Source organism: Gallinula chloropus (genome assembly GCF_964237585.1).
Source record: "Gallinula chloropus genome assembly, chromosome: 5".
NCBI classification, from domain to species: Eukaryota; Metazoa; Chordata; class Aves; order Gruiformes; family Rallidae; genus Gallinula; species Gallinula chloropus.
In genome coordinates this window covers 6,653,516-6,673,773 of record NC_140090.1, presented here as the reverse complement: position 1 = coordinate 6,673,773, position 20,258 = coordinate 6,653,516, and the positions used below count along the sequence as shown (strand labels likewise).

General features: G+C 42.9%; 1 protein-coding gene across 1 annotated transcript in view; it reads left to right on the top strand.

Annotated features, from left to right (window-relative positions):
- THSD7B (thrombospondin type 1 domain containing 7B) overlaps window positions 1–20,258 on the top strand; it is a gene marked incomplete at both ends in the record, with an annotated part of 263,012 nt that overhangs the window by 231,377 nt on the left and 11,377 nt on the right. Inside the window, 4 exons of the mRNA XM_084264455.1 lie at window positions 7,026–7,167; window positions 8,585–8,700; window positions 9,232–9,349; window positions 15,664–15,809. Coding sequence (XP_084120581.1) covers window positions 7,026–7,167; window positions 8,585–8,700; window positions 9,232–9,349; window positions 15,664–15,809 — 522 coding nt within the window. The remainder of the gene's footprint in view (window positions 1–7,025; window positions 7,168–8,584; window positions 8,701–9,231; window positions 9,350–15,663; window positions 15,810–20,258) is intronic.

The following is a 20,258-nucleotide window of genomic DNA, read 5'->3' as shown; positions in this document are numbered from 1 at the left end:
TAATTACCTTAAATTTATTTTTCTGGCTCTCTGCTGCTGTGTGGATAGCTGTCGCAGCCCTCACAGCCCATCCGAGTGGCCTCCTTGTTTGCTTCAGCTGTTGGCATTTCTAGCAGCTAATTGTGAGAGGTTTGAAATTAGTTAATTATAGGAGGTTACATGTCTAGTGAGTGCGCACAGCTGTCCTCCTTTCAGCGAGCGTTTTCTTCGCGGATCAGTCGCGATGCACAACGCTCAGGATTTGAGACAACCGAATGGCTGTGGGGGGAGTGAGTGTGTGATATTGTGGTAACTGACGGGGTTAAACGGCACTACAGCCGCCTCGGGTTTAGCAGTGACTTTGATGCAAGTTGGAGTCGTTATGGTTTGGAAACGCCAGCCAAAGGAGAAGTGGTGGATTCTTGGAGACGCTGGGGCTCATGGCATGTGTTGCTGAAGTCTTCATCGTGACTAGTGCCTTTAGATGTGGGTTTGGCAGTGGACCTGGCTGGACTGAAGAGCAGAGCTTGTGGAGTTGTATTTCTAGCCCGAGAGATGCTTTTTTCAGGTCAAGCATCAGGATTATGATGGTCCAAGGCTTTTCTGGAAGAACATGTGGAAAAAATGACTTTTTTTTTTCCTATGGCTTTATCAAAAAGTTGGTAACAGATTATTTTTTTTAGATTCATTGTTTGATTTTAATTCCTCTTTATTGACAACAACATTCATCTTTACTAACAATAATTTTTAAACAAAATATATGTGTGCAGACAAGGTTTTGAGGAGCCCCATGCATCTTGGAAAGAAAATTTATGCATGAGCATTTTCATTGCAAAAGACTGCTGCTGTTCTTGTAAATGGCTTGTTAAATTGTTACAAAACATCCGCATCGCCACGAACAATATAACGGTTCATTGCACTGTTAAGAATAGTCAAATCCTGTTGCTGCCAACGCATTTACCTTAGTTTGAGGTTGCATGTTTCCTTATGAATAGCCAGTTAAATATAATGTGGCCCGGCTATTTATAGCGCAGTGTGCATTATACAAGCCGTTTGCTAAATTAAACAGCTTAAAGGGCTCTCTAATGGGTTACAACCTTTTTGCTGTACAATTATGATGCATGTGAAAGCCCAGATCAATGGGCAGGTTTTAAAATCCCTCACAGAGAAGGTCTAATAGTGTGTATTAATGTTAACAGCTCTTATTCTGGATCTCTGCATTTGTAACCTCGTGGGTTTTATTTTATTTAATATCCTTCTCTTCTAGAACAAACTTTTTGGGCTTTGTCTGTTGTGTTATTGTCTGGAGCAAAGCCTGGGTACATCCTTTGTGTAGGTTTGTGTCCCTCGCTTTTTATGGGAGCTTAAAATAGTGAGAAGTGGTCGTGGTGGAAAGATGGGATTGGCTAAAAGAAATATTTAAAAATGGGGTAGTTAATAGTGCTGAGAATTCCTCCAGAGAATCAAGATGATGGCTTTTATAATTTCTAAATGATCCTTTGGGGAAAACTCTGATTCATTCCTACTTTAACATTTTAGGTACCTCTCGCTGCTTTGGAATATTTTGTTTGTGTAGTGGTTTATATAATCTGGCCTGTACATCCCTGGCTCTAGCTCAGCTTTTTTACACCTCATAGAAAAGGATAATGGAAATTGTGAGATTTAATATGATAAAGTAAGCTGAGACAGTGTAGTTACACACGTGAAGAAACTTACTGTGTCTGCGTATGAGTCCTGTTGCTGTAGGCTATTAATGTGTGACCTGAGGTAGGTCCCCGTTACTATTTCCATCCAGAAATTAATTCCATTCCTATCACTGATACCAGAGGAAGCACATGCCTGAATTGCACACCCCTTGCTTACAGTCATCAAGGAGGAATCTGGACTAAATCCAACAAGCAACGGAGTCCATAAAACAACCTCCAAACTGAGTTGGCACCTGACCTTGAAGGTGCATGGAGTTCTGCAGGCATCCAGCCTTCTAACTGCACACATCACGGTTACCTCCATTGCTTAGGACTTGTTTCCTCTCTTATATTTATTGTATTAATTGTCCTCCTTTGATCCATAAATCTCTCTGTTTCTAGCCTGGACGGTCTCAGAAGTGGGTTTCAGTTGTCCAGAACAGAAGCAGAAATTGGACAAAGGTTTTCTGCTTGCTAGGCAGGCACTAAACTCTGGTGGTGCCCAAGCTGCATTAACACCTGTCCTTCCTGGTAGCACCATCCCTCTGAGCACAGCCTCAGTTTCCTGGAAAGATCAGGTGAAGGTGTCAAGTCTCCGGAGTTGCTCTTACTGCAGCTTGATAGAGATCTCCCTGAAGCTGAGACCCAAGAGAGAGACTAAATTTCACCCCACCTTCTTCTCCCACTTCCCCTGTGTGAACTCTGTGCAGGAGTTGCTTCATCTGGATCCTGGCATGGAGGAGCGAGCTCTGCACCTGCGCGGTACAGAGAGCTTCAGCATCTGCACAGGGTTCTGCATTGCACTCGGTTCAACCATCACCTGGCTTTGACACTATATAAAGCTCTCCTTGTAAATCATTGTGATCTAAATCTATCGCCTTCACTTCCAATTCCTGCATAAGGAGATTTGCTGTGATGCCTGATTCTACCCTCTTGTTAACACCCCAGATTCTACAGCTATGAAATCTACTTACAGGGTTCATAGCCGTGGGCTTAAAATTACGTAGCGTGACTGTGAGGAGGAGATGTCAGAAATAAAACTCAAAATGAAACTCTCACTACTGAATGCTGCTGTGGTTTGTACCAGCCTTTCTCTTCGTGGTGTGGTCAGCTGCACCTTTCCCTCTTTCCTGGTACTTCCACTGTCGAAGTGTTGGCTAATGCTGAGCCCACAGCAGTTGTGATTACCTTACAGGAGGTAATGGGCCACTTAATGTAAAAATAATGTAAAAATTCTTCTTATATGATCAGTGAAAGTAGTAGGTAGTAGTAGAACAGTAGGAAGTAAAATAATGTCTTTGAAAGTGTAGCGTCCACTTAGTGGGAAGAGGAGTTGGAAATGAAGATAGTAAAGGATTGCTCAATCACAGTGGGTTTTATGTATTAACACCCCCCCCCCCAAAAAAAAACCCCCAAACCAATCTCTAGATTCATGTGTGCTTGTGATAAGAAACTTAGGTTCATGTTGGGGTAGAGCAGATCCAGTCTTGACCCGTATCTGAATGGCATCTTTACTGTTTCACATGTCATTTTCTTCATTTGTTAAACATTCAGAAAGAGCCACTTCCATAATCTTGCCCAAATCTTTCTTAATTGTGTGCTAATTTCTTACTTTAATTACTCAAGTTATATTTCATTATTTTGCTGCCTTTTCTGTGATATTACTGACAGCTACAGAATCACAAGGTTGGAAAAGATCTTTAAGGTCATTGGGTCCAACTGTTCCTGTCCTGTGCTAAACCATATCCCTAAGTACCTCATCTACCCTTTTTTTAAACACATCCAGGGATGGTGACTCAACCCCCTCCCTGGGCAGCCTGTTCCACATTCCAACAGCTCTTTCAGTGAAAATTTTTTCCTTAACATCTAATCTTACCCTGCCCTGGCACAGCTTTGTGCAATTTCCTCTTGTCCTATCACCTAAAAAGTATGGTTTCTCTCAGTATTTTTTAAGATCCAAACTCAGGACTAAATATGTACCATTGGTAGCGATGGCAGTGGTGATGTAATACCTTCCTCTTTGCTAATACTGACACCATCTCCCCACAACGAACAATCCCTCTTCTTAACTTGCACCATTTACTTTCCCCAATGACTCTGAGTTTGCCAAGCCATTCCTCAGCCTAAGCCATGCAGTAAATATTTAATTTTTCCAGCCTGGGATGTTGGAGGGGTGCTGCAGGAGCTGTGCACCCAAGCCCTTTGAGATGCTGCAGCAGCCGGATACTCCGCTCGCTCTTGCTCCTTTGAAAATCCCAGCTTTCATCTTTTCCTTTGCAAGTCATTCCCTCCTGACGCTTCCTCAGTTCCATATATGTTTGGCTCAATTTTTTACATAGTTAACTTGAAAGAGTGAGGCCAGAAAATCAATTAGAAAACTAAATTGACTTCTCAATTGACGTAAAGAGAAATGCAGCAAATGATATTACAGGATATTAGTTACAGTTTGCCGACTTTGAATTTTTGCATGTATCCCCTGTACTCAGCTTGATTAAATGAACACTTTTCCTACTGAGATTCTTTATTATTCAGAACTAGTGAAAGTGGGGAGCTTATCGCATCCGCTCTGGCTACTGAACAACACGGCTCAGCCAGCGCGGTGAGAACACCAGCCCCGAGCTGCACTGACCCAGGCTGCCCTTCGGATCCTGCCAAGCAGGACATTGTGACCTGTAATCGAGCACGATGGGGTATATGCTGGGCAAGGGAGGGGAAGCCTGCCCTGGTCAGGCCCCACCTGGAATATTGTATCCACTTCTGGGCTCCCTGGTATAAAAGGGACAGGGATCTCCTGGAGAGAGTCCAGCAAAGGGCTATGAAGATGAGGATAGGCTGAAAGAATTGGGGCTGTTCAGCCTTGAGAAAAGAAGGCTAAGAGGGGATCTTATTAATGCTTAGAAATGTCTCAAGTGTGGGACCTGGGGGGAAACACCCAGCCTCTTTTCAGTGGTCTGCGGGGACAGGACAAGGAGCAATGGCTTCAAGTTGGAGCACAGGAAGTTCTGCACCAATATGTGGAAGAACTTTTTCACGGTGAGGGTAACAGAGCCCTGGGACAGGCTGCTCAGGGGGGTGTGGAGTCTCCATCTCTGGAGATACTCAAGACCCATCTGGACACCTCCCTGTGCAACCTGTCCTAGGGAACCTGCTTTGGCAGGGGGGTTGGATCCCATGATCTCTGGAGGTCCCTTCCAACCCCTGTGATTCTGTGAATCTGTGATTCTGTGAAAAGATGCTATTTTATTCAAAAAGGTTACTTACCTACCAATGATGCGTGTTTTCTGTCTGCAGGTTCTTACTTTGAAGGCAGCGAAACCAGGTATTTCAGAGGCAGCAGACTGAACTTCTTTCACAGTGTTCATTGATTTATTTTTTTTTCCCTTCCTTTGGCAACATAATGCAGATACACATTGATTAGGAGTAGCTAATGAGATACCTTCTTTGAATATTTATTTATTTATTTATATCTATCTTTTTATCGGCAAATCATTTAAGTTATTAGTCTTGGTTGTGAGGATGAACGGTCAAGTAAGTTGTGGAAAAGGCAGCAAACCACTAGTAAGCACTTTAGCACAGCTCTGATTTTCAGGCAATTAAGAACAACTGGGTGTTTCATGTGACAATGGCCATTTGAATAATGTTACCCCTTAAAATGATTTGACAAGGTGTGTGTCAGCAATGAGAACATAATAGAATTTCCTTCATACACAGCGTAAGCATAAGGAAAATATGCCTTGACAATGTATTTTAGTACCCAACCATACTTGTAATACTATTTGTCCTAATACCTACTCTGTTTAGTTACGCTGTCTGGGCAACTAATCCGGTTTACAGCAGGCTGAGATCTAGATTTACACCATGATGCCATTACATTTCTCTTTAATATTCACAATGCAGGATTTATCCCTACTTTCACCTCTGCAGGGTTCAGTGTTTGCAGGCAGTTTGTTGCATGATAATAAGCTCGTAGTTTTAAACTGTTAGTTATTTTTTGTAATTAAAGTACTCTATAGGAAAATCATGTTTTAAATTCCCAGGCATTTATTAAAATGTATTTCTTTGGCTTTTGGGGTTGGGGTTATTTTGTTTCCTTTGCTGTTCCTGAGCAGTCTTTAGTCCTAATGAAGAGACAATTAGGAATTAAATAGCTCACCCTGTTCAGTGAATGGCTGTGAGTGCCTTTAATAGGGATTTCTTTCCATTAGGTTTGCTGGGATGTACCAGAGTGTGGGCAAACTGTGCTGAGTTTCAGAGGGTCAGAGCCCCTGCCCTTGGGGCCGCTTTTTTTTCCCCACCATAACCTTCCTCTAATCAGCCTGGCTTCAGAATACGCTTATTTAGACTTTTTTATTGTGTGCGATTTCATTTATCAAGGCAAAGCAGAAATCCTTGGTGCTCTTCACCTCAGCTGTCATGGTCATGTGGTCTTTGGTGCCACGACTTCTTCCTCCTGAAATAGTTCCCCTTGGCATGAGACGTGGATGTGACAGCTGGAGTGGGAACACCAGCAGCAGCACCGCGTGCTCTGTGGCCCAACCAGTGGCTATGTCATTGCCCCTGAAAACCTTATGAAGTGCGTGGGCAGAGCTGGGTGCCACCTCCGTGTGACATCCATGGAGAGGAGCTCTCTTGTGCTGGGGAGGAAGGGTAAGCAGGAGGCTGCACGAAGGGATTCGTGGGGATGAGCAGGTGCTGGGAGGGAGAGAGGATGGAGGGCTGCTAAAAACAGTTAGTTTTCGAGCCTGTGATGTACAAACCCAAATGAGAGCAGCCTCAGTTAGCTCATATTCACGTGAAAATGTGAATGAGCAAATCCTTGTTTGTAGGGAGTCGGGCATCAGTATTTGAATCACATACTTTGAATAGTCGTCCTGTCTTCTTGTCAGCATCATAACTGACTTGCAATTGCAAATGTCCATCCCAGTAATGAAAGCTTTACTGTAACATCAGTTACTACTTAAAACCACATTAATTGTGCCAGAAAGGTTGGCCCATAATTCAGGTCCGTAGCATTTTACTGAAGGTTTTGGGAGGAGGTGGAGAGCAGAGCACAGCAAAATGCCACAGTCTTTATCCTGTTGTCCCCAAGGATCCCCACAAAAAAAATTATGAGTGTAAGTAGTATAGGAGTACCTAAAATAGCCAAATCAGAGTGGACAAATAGTGATTTTTCAGTAATACTTGATTCTTACCTTTGAACCACATTTCCTTTCCTTCAAATGCTATTAAGTATCTTTACAACAGCGGCGTGGTGAGATCGTACCTTGGTATGGTTGCGGATATGCTTGTGACAACCCCAGGGAGTGGGTGTCTGTATGATTTACTGGGGTCTCTTGTGCTGTCCATCACTTTCGTGTACAGGTGTGTGATCCGAACACTATGCAAACCCGAACGCGCCAAGTGCTGAGGTCTTCTGTCAATACCAAGCCCTGCCCTGAAGATTCACAAATGAAGCCATGTATTCTTAACCAGAATTGCTTCCAGTATCATTACAATCTAACAGGTAGGTGCAACTTTTCTCATAGCAGGAAGTGATGCCAGTTGCAATGTACATTAAGGTGACGTTCTGCTTTTCCAGGTACTTTGGAATTAAAGATTCAGCTCCTTAAAGGCTTTCTCCAGTTGTGTTTTTAGCTAAGTTTGCTTCTGGTGTTGGCTAAAGCCTTGACACTAAAAGATTTCTGTGTAGGCATCTGTGATTGGAGTAAAGTTAATTCCATGCCTATGTCTTTAGGGGTTACTGGACAGGTATAGAAATTTTGTATTTAAGTTGTCATTTCAGCTACACTGGAAATAAAACTGGTTAAATGGAATCTCTTAGTTTTGATGGGTTATCAGTGGAATTAATTTCAGAATTCCTGTTAAAAAGAGTATATCATCTGTATGATTTTGGGGTAGCCAGTAATACCAACAGGTCTGTGGTTTGATTTGAAGGCAGTATAGGTGGTCTTTGGATATTCCGAACAAAATATGTTATTTAGGACCTTAGAAGCAATTAGATCTGTTGCAAACAAATTAACAACCAAAAGAAGAAAAAAAGAAAGAAAAAAAAAAGGAAAAAATCCTTTGGTTTTCTGCAGCTCAGATGAATGAGAATGGCAGAGAGAGAAGAGGAGCTCTTAAGAGGAATTTTGGGGGCTGGTGAGAAGGGAGAACAAAGCAGGAGAAAATGTTCTATCTGAATATAAACTCAGCCTGTTGGAAATAAAGGCAGGGAGCGGGGTGATGCCTTTTTTATCATCGCATTTCAGAAATGCCAAACGTTTATGTGTTCGTGTTTATCTGAGGTGGGAGACACAAAGTAATAGGTTTTCTTCTCATACGCTTCCTGTTTGGTGGTGGTGTATGGAAATTCTTGTTGTTTGTGTTACGCTTTTTTGTTTATTTTAAATGGTGCTTTAGTGCTTATTTTAGATCAGTTGTGTTCTGACCATCATAATTTCAGGCAAGGAATAAGATATGAATTTTCTTCTCCTGGAAATACTGTTTTTATTTCACGAGTGTTAAAGCGTAGTTATAAATAATGGAAAACTTTGCCTTGAGGCAAGAAATAGGTTAAATCAGAGTTACCCTTCAGAAACTTTCCCAGCTCCTTTATCAAAGTGAAATTTTACTTCAGACAATGCAGTCTTGTAAATGCGCCAACTGGGTTGAACTGATACACTTTATCAGTGTTCAACAGTTTCCTGTGCGCTCTGATGTATGGGCTTTGTTAAGGGGATACCTGAGTGCAAAGCAAAGGGTTTCTCCAATGAGACTTGCTTGCTTTTAAGAGTAACTTTCATTTGTGGGCTCCTCTTGGGTTTGGGATGCCCTGATGTGGGGAAGCACTGCATTAGGGGAAGGTAACCCACGTATTGAGTGAAAGCAAAATGATGGCCGTGCCCTGCAGCACTGCATCCTCTGCTTTGTGTCCGCAGGCTGGAGCGGGTGCCAGCTGGGTGCCAATGCCACCTGTGGGCACGGAGAACGGCATCGTCTCCTCAGCTGCCAGCGCAGCGATGGGGCCACCGTCAGCACGCAGCTCTGCCAGCGGGTGAGAACGTCATGCATGGGGCAGGGATTGTGCCTGGAAAGAAATTTTGTTTCTGGAAAGCCAGTGCCTTCTGATCCACACCAAGACAGTGTCCATAGGTGGTGGACAAGTTGTATTTGATGTTGGGAATGTGGGAGTTGGGTGTTTTGGGGAACAAAAGCATCTTATGGGGTTAGTGGGTGGTATTGCTCCTTGTCTCAAAAGGGATGTTTTGGGTTTGGAGTAGAACTCACGGGGCACAGCTACAGACCTGCACCATGACTCCAACAAAGCTGGCCACAGGGGAGATTGTACCCTAGTAGAAGATTGAGACTGGCCTTTGAGAGTAAGAAGGATGTGAAATGCTTCAACACTGACACTGCTTTACCAACTGCACCCTCGGGAGAGCTCCTTGGAAATAACAACATTAGCATCCCACTGGAATCACTGCCAATTTTTGGTTTCCTGACTGGGTGCCCAGCTGTGGCAGGAGGTGGGGGGTAGTGGGTGACCTAGGGAGTCTGATGCCTGTGTTTCCTTGTCATCTCACAGCTTCATCTGGAGAAGCCTGTGCAGACAAGCAGTCATTGCGTGGTGAGCTGCTCAGTGGACTGCCGGCTCTCGGCGTGGTCGGCCTGGTCGCCCTGCTCCCACACCTGCGGTGCCGGCGGTGAGTCCCCATCTACCCCCTTCCTTCTTCCCCCACCTCAGCGATGCAGTGCAGATGAAACTCCCAGCCCCAGAATGGCTTACACAGCCCCCAAGCAGGGACACAGAGCGCAGGGATCGCCTCAAGCCACAGCAAGCCCTTCAGAGGTGATTTTTGGACACTTGAGCTCCTGAGGTGCTGGGTTTTTTGAATAAAGCAGACTATTGTCAAGGTACTCAAAAGTGGAAAATGCAATTTAGGGAAACCAAGTAGAGAGATGCCTGGAGGATTCTTCTATTAATTAATTCAAACTCTGAGTATTCAGTCATAGGAAATGTTAACTCAGAGACGGGAGGCATATGTAGAGCTAGCGAAGTGCTGGGGAGAGTAACAGAATTCTCCAGAAATGGATAAATAAGTAAATACAAATCCTTGATTGAGGTTACTTTTAGTCACGTAATTACATCCCATTGGAGAAAAAACACAAAGACCATTTTTCATCATTTAGTTTATGCCTCTGTCTCCATCGTGTGTCCACAGGACCCTTCATACTTGTATGACTTGAGCCATTTAGCAAGGTTTTCTATAGCCAGCAACACTCACCACCATACAAAAGTGAAAGAATTAGGACTTCTATTTTCAACTTGATATGATTTAAAAAAACCTTTGCATATTGGCACAAGGAAACACGCTGAAGCTTTTATTCAAAATAAGCTTGCGACATTATTTGCCAGGCTTCTGATGTGCACTAGATGTACAGCTAATGGTCTTTAAGATTCGAGAGCCATAATGTATATCTGAATCAAATTCACTTAAGGTCAAAAAGAAAAAAAGCTTTTAACTTCCATGAAGCGATTCCTTCAGATGGATTTTTGGAGATCAAAGCATATTACAGAAAAAGCTTAATATTTGGATTAGTGGTGTTCTTTCTTTGCAGAGCTTTTAGCCCTTTTGTAAAGTAGTGCTTTCCTAGCAGAAATGAATAATTCATAGGCAGTGTTTTAACAACAACACACTAGGAATATTATTAATTCCAAATTTTATTTTTTTTCTTTTCAAAATCTGTTTTGGAGTGGTAATGCTCACGTTGCTGAATGGACTTGAATTATTTTTTGGAGTGTTCAATCACTTACTAAAATAAACAGAGCTACGTGTGCAAAGGCAAGTTGTTCCTTCTTTAGGGCTTTTAGCATGCTAAAGGAGCGGCTTATCCTGTAAAATGCCTGAAGGTTTTTGTGTCCTGAGCTCTTACATTGCACAGTCTGCAAAGGGATGTGCTTGAATAAAGGTATGTCCTGTATTCTGCTCCTGTTTCTGAAGTGCTTATCGAATTCCTAAGGACTGGTTAAATTACTGATGGTTCCCAGTGCTCGTATGGAGCAACCAGTTACTTCGTGGCCAAAATCAGAGTTGGGCTTATGCAGAGGAAAACTGGAAGCATTTTGCTGAAGCAGAGCTCAGCTCTGCCTGGGAGCATCCAGGCTGTAAGAGCCAGACCTCAGTAAGGCTTCTTGAACCAGTCAAGCCTGAGATCAGCACAGTTGGTGCATCATCTTCTGCTCCCCTGAGATTATAACTCTGTTATAATGCTCACTGGAGAGCTGGCTTGTACCCTTCATGATACAGATGTGTACAATGTAATAGCTGGTGATTCTGTTTTGCGAACCCACGGCAGCTGAACAGATGGGAAAGTCTCAAAAACTGTTTCATAAGGAAGCCAAGTTTTGCTCAGTCCTTCTGGATCATCTGAATAGCTTTGCAGGGACTCCGGAGTCTTCTGAATCTCATCCCACATCACAAGTCAGTGAAACAAAAGTACTTTGCTTCCAAGTTCTTCTGAGCACGTGGTTTATTTTACTGCAGCCCTGGTCACAATAGGAGTTTTGCTTCAGCAACCATCGAGCATGTAGTTACACTGACATCAAACCTCCATGAAGGAGGGACCTTGGTACCAGTTCTACAGCCAACAGCAGAAGCACCATCATTTCAGCTTCCTCACTGAATTCCAGTTGGTTATAAAGACTCCTGGATGATGGTATTAATGGAGAAGACACTAATTAGTTACTCATCCACTTCACAGATGAATACAGTGAGGGTTTCCTACCCAAAAGTTCATAGACTGCAATACCTTTGAAATCATCCTGAGTTTCTCAAAGGCATTTCTGAGAATATGATGAAGCCTCAAATTAGACAGGGAAAACCAGAGGATGACAATAAACGAGCTGTGGGAATTGGCTGTAGTAAACACTGCGTTGGCTTCCCTTTGCCAAATAAGTAATTGCTCACTATTTGATAAAGCAAAAACCTAGGACTGAGGTGCAGGAAATGCAGAAATAATTCCCAGCACATCAGCTGCACTCACCGTTACTGGCCCCGCTCACAGCAGCACTCTGCTCTTCTGGCTTTGCTTGGAGAGCGCGCGCGGGGCCTGCTGAAGTGCCATAAACTACTTCAAAGAGGAAATGTAATTTAAATATCATTCAGATCAAAATTTAGTGTCCCTGGATTTACGTTTTCATGTGTTTCTTAACTCGAGCGTAGTCGCTAACATTTTTATTCCGTTCATCTCTCCCAGTAATGGTTTGCTGTGATATATTTTAATGGATGGTACCTTTCTCTTGCTTGGGTTTTATTTTATGGTACAATGCATTTAAACATGAAGTGGTGCCGCTGTGTATGTGGCACTGACAGCTAATATGGTTCTGGTACACAGCAGCCAAAGGCAAGTATATTGATTTTTATAAATGATGATGAGTGAAGTATCTCTCTTTCCTGCCTGCGCTGAGCCTGCGGAGATGTGTAACTGATACTTGCCTGTTGCAGCTGTAGTTCTGGGCAGCATCTGTTCAGGACGCTGGCTGGGGGGTTTAGGCTGACACTGTGTGATATATTAGGGATCCTCGTATCAGTTGCTGAACTGCTATGAAGAGATGTATAGTACTGCCTGAAGAAATGATGCTCCCACGGCCCGAATCAAAGTTACTGGAAAGATGTTTGGTGCGGATAATCCTCAGCAAATTGTGTTTCCTTTGTTAAGGCGAATGAATACATGAGGATATGCTGAATTTTTCTACGTAAATGGAGTGCTACATAGTACAAGAGCACCTAAACCCAAGCTTTGTTACTTACAAAGCTGACTTTGTCACGTAAACAATGGGACATACCCGAGTTACCCAGGGTTGAACACACTGCAGTGCCTTGCTCAGTCCTCACAGCCCAGAAGAGACCGTAGCAGGTTACAGAGATGTGTACCCCAACACCAGGCTGAAATGAAGGTGACTGGGATGTGCAGCCATCTGAAAAAAACCCCACTGGTTACAGTTTTACTGATTCATCACCAATTTGGGAAAACATTTCAGGTTTTGCTGCCTGAAGAAGAAATTTCCATGAGTGCTTCTCGCTTGCAGCGCAAACTTGGCAAGCTCCAGCGTGATGGTGATGGGAGACATTGCTGGAAGAGGAACCACCTCCCAGAGCTGTGGATATCCCAGTGCCCGCTGGAGGGACTGGCAGTAGGAATTAGATGAAAAGCCCCGTTTATCACCAGTCCTACGTGCTTGTGTCTTAACCCAAGCTGACCCCTGGGGCTGTATTTAAGTAACTCAACCCCACTCTGGTCTTCTGGCTACCTGACAGGGCTGTGTTTTATAGGCTGTGCTCACACTCGTCAGAGAATGACGTATTGGTAATTTTGACCTGGGTGAACTCTAGCAGGAATTTTAACTGTCTTGGTTTCAGCTGCAGTGCATCACTTTGTAGGAATAAAATACAACAAATGGCAAGATTTTTGGAGGGTAGAAAGCTCTTGTTCTACTGATTGGAAAACACAATCCCATCTTTCTGAGATGTTCTGTCTGCTGATGCAAAACAGGATTATAAGTGACCGGCATTACCAAGGATCTTTTCCCCTCCTTTCAAAAACAGTGACAAATTTGAGGATACTTAAAGGATATTTAAGAAATCCTTATTTTCAATTTTCAGCTCCCTGTCTGTCTTAGTTTTCCTATCATTTAACACTGAAGAGCAGAGGAAATAAAGATATGGCAAATTTATTGGGAAATGAAAGAAACAACTAAGACTGCTTTGACTCCTCCAGAGTTTGTATTGGAAACAAATTAATTTCAGATGCAATGAGATTCTGTTCACCATAGGCAGCGAAAGACAAGGTATTTTAGAAGTAAAGATGGGGAGTTTTTCCTGCTACTTGAATGGTAACCGACCACCTGGATAATGTTTATGGAGTGAGGGAAAATAAAAGAAAACCAGCTCTTTAAGGAATTCACCACAGCTGTTGTGCAAAGAAAGATATCAAGAAAATGTCTTTCTTTGATGATTTGCTTGCAGTACTAAAAGAAAGTGATAGTCTAAAAGAGTCAAGTACCAGCTGACCATCATGGATGTTGTAAGTTTAAATGGTTTGGATAACCAACTGTAGGAAAGTAGAATGTACATAAATACAGATGGTTGTTAATTCCTCTTAAAAGGAAAACTGTGTTTTCTATTCCTACATTTCGCTAGAAAGATGTTAAATGGAGTATGCCAAAGGAAATTATTTCTTTAATTAAAATAGCTTGATGAGTGCTTCAGGCTTTCATGTCCCTCCTAAGGAAATCAGATCTTTTAAGCTTAGGGGAGCTCATTTCTATAGCTGCTGCAGAGCAGCAGTGGGGGTGAGCTGATTGCCACAGGGCATCCCAAAAACCTCACAGCCTCACTGCCCTTCCCCAAAGAGCCTTTTCCATTGCTCACCACCCCTCAGCTTTCAGGAGTAAGAAGAATCCAGCAAATTTGGTCCATTTCTGAAGAGCAGAGCAGAAATGTCGGGCAGGGGAAGGTTGCCATGGGGTTTGCTGACATTGGGCTGGGGGGTTTCTTTTCCTTTACTCTGACCCCCATGAACCACAGGAGTTTCTTACCTTTCCTCTCTGCTGGTAGGGCTTTTTCCCCCTCCTAATGTCTTTGATTCCATGGTGGCTGAATGAAGAGTCATGTGGATAAGAGCTTTTATCATCATTTTTGTGCAAACTCCCCAGGTCCAGGGGATTAGAACTGGGAAAGGAAGAAGTCTTAAAATTGGTTTAAATGGGTTTAAAAGTAGAATTCAGTGGGTCAGAGCAAGGGAACAGTATTGTAAAGGTAAAGGAGCTTGCTCTAAGGTATCTGCCAGTAGCCTTTTCAGGTGTGTCTGCTTTTAATTTGTATCTGCTGAAACGCATTTGGAACCCCTGCTCTCTAGACAGTCATGACGGCAGCGAGTAGAAACGTCCCTCACAAGCAGCTGCAGCCCTGTTAATTAAAAACTGCGTGCATAAATAGCTAGGAGAGGGATCTGCCAGGATATCTCAGCCTCTCCACTTCACAAGGGCAACTGCCACCCCCCCCAGCTGCATCCCCTCTACTCATGACTGCAGCTAAACGACAGCGATGCAAATGGGAGAGCTCCACCACAACACCTTATCTCTTTCCCTTTCAGTGGGTTAGCAATTACTGCTTGCCTCTGCCTTGTTGCATGTCCGTGCCCTTATTACCCAGGCCTTTTATTTTTCTTACCACCTCTTAAATCTTCACCTATTGAAAGGCAGAAATTTTATCCCCAGCACAACCTGCTGCACCCCGTTGCATAAGGGCTTTCCCCTCCCCCACCTCCACTTTTCTTTTTAATTGGAGCAGGGATTCTAATTGAAACGTTTTGAGTGAAAACATTCCTGGACGTAAATGGACAGCAGAGAAGGAAATGGAATTGCTGTAACTTTAATGAATATATTCAGTTTTATTATTTCAAAAGTAGTAACGTAATTGCTTTTTCCATTCAGTAGCTGGAGAAGTTTTCACCAATAATAAATAGGGTTTTAATGGAAATGGCAGAAGTGGTTATGGACGGTAATAGCCACTGGAGTGTTTGCAGTTTTCAAATTAGATGCATATAATTGGTCATAAAAAGAAAATTTCATTTGTTAAAAAATCTCTGGAAACATACTGAATGTGTAACGTTAGAAATGATGCTGCCACAGGAATTATTTTCTTGTCATATTTAATAATCAGGATTTAGTCAAGTATTTAAATGTGTTGCATAAACAAATAATATATTTGGAAAACACACAAAAGCGCGTTTAAAAACTGTTGTTTGAAAACACCAGTGACAGCATCACTTAGACTTAACAATTACATCCGTATTATCCAAATACTCTTCCCAATTAATTGCTTTTTAAACAGATTTTAGTGGTGGGAAAATGAACTAGGAATAACAACAAATCACAAAACCTGCCTTTCTTTTTCTTTGTTTATTTCTTCCTCTGGGTCTCCTTCACTGTGTCCTGTCTTCTCCCCTTGCCCAGGCCAGATGGTGCGTGGGCGCTCGGTGGTCCTGCAGGCAGCGGGTGAGGGCAGACCCTGCCCGGAGCAGCTCACCCAGCACCGGAGCTGCCCAGTGAAGCCCTGCTACAGCTGGCTGCTGGGCCCATGGTCTCCCTGCAGAGTCCAGGTATGGCTTTCTCCTGCACTGCCAGAGGGCTCCTCGGCTCCCCCACGCCCGAGGTGAACTGCAAAAGTCATTATTATATGGCAGAATTGATTGAGGGCGCCGTTTGCAGGGTGAAGGGGTCTCTGTGGCCATTGAAGGTGCTGGCAAGATCCGTAGGGAAGCAGGGGGAGTTCAGGAGCGGTAAACCTCTGCACCTCATCTTCTAGCCATCTGCAGCGATTTATAGCAATACGGGTTCAAGTACTGCGGGTTTATAGAGGTATTAAAGGAGATTTATGGGCTAAATGTGCTTGAGTGGGCATAGTCATGGTGACCTATAATTTAATTATATAAAATAACGAGAAAATAGATTTCAGGATTTCAAGAGAAGCTTAGTTGGTTTTATCACGTTTTTCCCCCCTTCTTTTTTTTGTTCAAGTCATGTATAGCAGGTCTTTCCCCACAAGGTCTCCGGTACAACAGGGTGAGTTATTGTTTGAAGTGCTGGTTTCTGCTTTCTCCTCAGCCTGGCTATCTTTTTAGTGATCTAAAAATGGCCAGATTCAGTTGCAGTGTGCTGTACCTACGCTCAGCACCTCTGCATTGTCAGCGCCGGAGCCGTCGTTTTCTCATTGCTAGTGACTTCCATCAGCCTTTGATTAATTTTTATTTTTTTCCTCCCCCTTACACTTTTTCTTCTCTCCTTATCTATTAGATCACATTTCCAATATTAAAACATGTTAGTCGGTAACCGAGTTTAAGCAGAGGTGAATCTTTCACACTGAAGTTTGTCCCACAGAGTGAAGTCCACTTGGGCTGCTGAAAGCTGGCTTTGCTGAGATGCTGGTGGAAGAAGTGTGGTTGGGCTGGAAAAGTCCCTTTTCTGGTCTCAGGGGCACAGGACCTCTGTTTGGATCTGTGACTGCTTCTCCACATTATACATCATAGGAGATTGAAGCCAAAAATCAAAAAATCACAGAATCATAGGGGTCAGAAGGGACCTCAGGAGATCATGGGACCCAACCCCCCTGCCAAAGCAGGGTCCCTAGGACAGGTTGCAAAGGTCAGCGTCCAGATGGGTCTTGAATATCTCCAGAGAAGGAGAATCCACACCCCCCTGAGCAGCCTGTCCCAGGGCTCTGTCACCCTCACTGTGAAAAAGTTCTTCCACATATTGGTGCAGAACTTCCTGTGCTCCAACTTGAGGCCATCGCCCCTTGTTCTGCCCCTACAGGCCACTGAGAAGAGGCTGGGCATTTCCCTCTGTCTCCCACACTTCAGATATTGATAACCATTGATCATATCCCCTCTCAGTCTTCTTTTCTCAAGGCTGAACAGCCCCAGTTCATTCAGCCTTTCCTCTTAGGGGAGATACTCCAGTGTTTTCTGCTCTGCCATCCGCCACCCTGTGAAACCCTTGAACACCTCCTCGCTTTCTGGATGCGGTTAGATGGACACGCAGTGAATGCTACAAGTGGCAGAACAGATACCCAGAATTTTCCCTGGTTTTCACAAATGAATACTCAAGTGTGACAGTCTTTGGGCAGTCCAAAATCAGAGAAACAGAAATGTATTTATATTTTATATGATGAACAGCAGCTCATTGCAGCTAGGGATGTGGATAAGGTCCTTGTATGTATTTATGTATAACACAAATAGAACAAAGCGATAGCATCGCTGATAATGTGTCCAGCTAACATAAGCAAATTCCGTTTAACATTGGGGAAGAGACCTTCAACCACAGGAACTACCACAGCTGATAAAAGAATTAGCAGGGAAGCTGAATTAACGCCCTGGCATACTCCAGATAAATAACACGTCGTGCAGATTAAAAGCGTGCGCGCCCAGAACCCAGCCAAATTTCAGCTCAGAGCAAGTAATCACAGCCTTCCCCAACCCAGATAGCATCCCGTGCTTTCAGTGAGATACAGCCTGCTTCTCTCTTTAAATTACTGTGATGTAGTTTCTCTACCCTTTGCTTTGTTTTGGAGGGGAGGCATTTTATTCGTGTTCAGCTCTCTTTAATGAGGTGCTTAGGAATTAAATATAGTTCATAAATACAGGGTGATTTATTCCCGTGCTCTACTGGAAAAGAAGCTTAAGCTAAAGAAAGCTTCCAGGAGTCCTGTTTTCAAGGATGCTTTGTTAAATAAGGTAGGTGCATCCTATGGTGAGACCAAAATGCATATTGCAAAAATGTCTTCCTGTAGTAATATAAACAGGACAATTAATTACAAGGGTAAAATATTTTTTCCCTTGTATTATGAGATAACTGAGACTTGCATTTCTTAATTGTAGAAGGACTATTGTATGCTAAATTGAATTCATGCGAATAATTAGAGGTGTCTGTATGTTTAGGAGCAGAGCCCTCCAAGTGTTCTGTATTTTCACAATATGGAAATCAGTGCATTGCTCTCCAGGTAATTACACTTGTCACTGGCACACCTCTGGTGGGTGTGGGGCATTTCAGAGGGATGCAGAACTTGGGAAATGCTCAGTACACCCAAACTTAAAGGTCTACATTGCATTCATCATTTTCCTACTGGATTTGAAGGGGTTTATCTTGATTAGTAAAATAAATAATAGATTAGCAGTGGCTGACACAGTTCACAATTTTTCCATTAAAGGAATATAAAAGTGAAATAGCTAGACATTATCAAGCACCAGCTGCCTAAACGTTCATAAGAAGACTTAAGAAGCCTTCCTTGCTAAAGTGTTTTAAAAGCTGTCCCTTAAATGCAATCACCCAATGCTTCCTCATTAAAGGAAACTTTTACCTGATTAAATGCTCATCAGCTTGTGAAAGCGTTGCCCAATCACCTCTTTCCCTAAAATAATTATGAACACAGATGAACCCCAGTAAAAGCTGAAAAGGGAGAACTTTTCTGAAAGGCATATCTGTGCAAAGCATCTCATTAGGGCTGTTACCTCTTGTCTTATCAGTGTGTTAGATGTGGAAGGCATCGGAGGGTGATGTGGGAGGTTTGTTTGGAGAGAATATTTCCTGCCAGGAGCTTGTGATTCAAGAGGCGTATCTGGGTTCTAGGCAAACCTCAGGTGATCACATCTTCCAGGGAAGAGAATTTACAATACAGATTTGATCCTCTGAGTTTTGAATATGTGATCATGCCCTCTGATTAGCAGCTATTCCCCGCACCCTCAGCGTGCCATTACTGCAGCGAACTTCCACTGATTCCACATCTATTAATTAGATCTTCAAATGTATAATTTTGGGGGCATGAATAATCTTTAAGATGATAAGGGATTTAATGCAGTACTCCCGCATTGCTTCTGATGTTGCCGAGTACACCAAAACCCTTCTCCCTCTATAAAGCAACGTATGAGGTTTTCGCTCTCAAGCATGTTCAGTTGATTGTAAAAATGCACCATTGGTCTTGAAAGGAAGCAGGTAGATGGAAGCCACTGTTAAAAGGTGAACCTTTGTTTGAGAGCCCGTGGTTTATTTTCTTTTTTAATTCTAAATGTTGGAAAATATGAATGTATGTCCAATATTGTGTGATAGAAGAATGAAGAATGTTGCTTGTGGGCTTTATGGTGGAATCTGCTGTGTGGAAAAAAAAAATACTGTTTTCATCTATTTAAGTTTCTATCTTGGTATGCATATAACTATATATATCTCAATATGCATATAAATACATGTATATGTATTACATATCTTAATGGTTGGACTTCGTGATCTTAAAGGTCTTTTCCAACCTTGTGATTCTGATACCGTTTATACAAGAATAAGTATCCTTTTAAAAACTTTCTTGGTCCTTTACAGAAATCTTTAGGCATCCCTGAGCTACCCTGAGCTGGAAATGCACTGCAGTTTGATTAGTGCTCATTTCCCCCCAAGAATTTTCTCCGCATTGTCTTCTGTTTCCACCAGCCATTTCTAAGAGCTCTAACCCCACTGACAGCCACATGAGTTATTCACACACCATTAATCTCAGACCGCAATAGGGGTTTCAGTGGTGAAACAGTAATTTAGAACAGTAAGTTACATACTGACTGAAGTGAAACATGATGTTAAAAACTTGAAATCTGGCTGAATATGGTAAATCCACAGTAATAATTCTCTAAGATGCTTTTGATTAGTAACTGCCCTAAATCCAGCTAGTTAGCCTTTTATTTCCATTTCATGGTGTGCCTGCAACAGAAGGGATGGAGAGAATGGAACAGCTACCAGGTGTATGCAGGAGAGCCATTCCTGCTGGCAAACCCACTGCTGAATGGATGCACTCGGTAGGAGCCATTCTGTTCTGCAGATGTAGTCCATTATTTTAAAAGAATCCCCCAGGTGATCCAAAGCAGCGCTTCCCTTGGTTATAGAAAAGCAACATTTCATCCTCCTCCTTCAGTTTTCTTTACTGAATTTTGCAGTGTGCCGTTTCCCCAAGGCTTCAGGCACACGTTCCCAGAGCACAAGGCAGGTTTAAGGTGCACACCTGGAACAATCTGGTGACT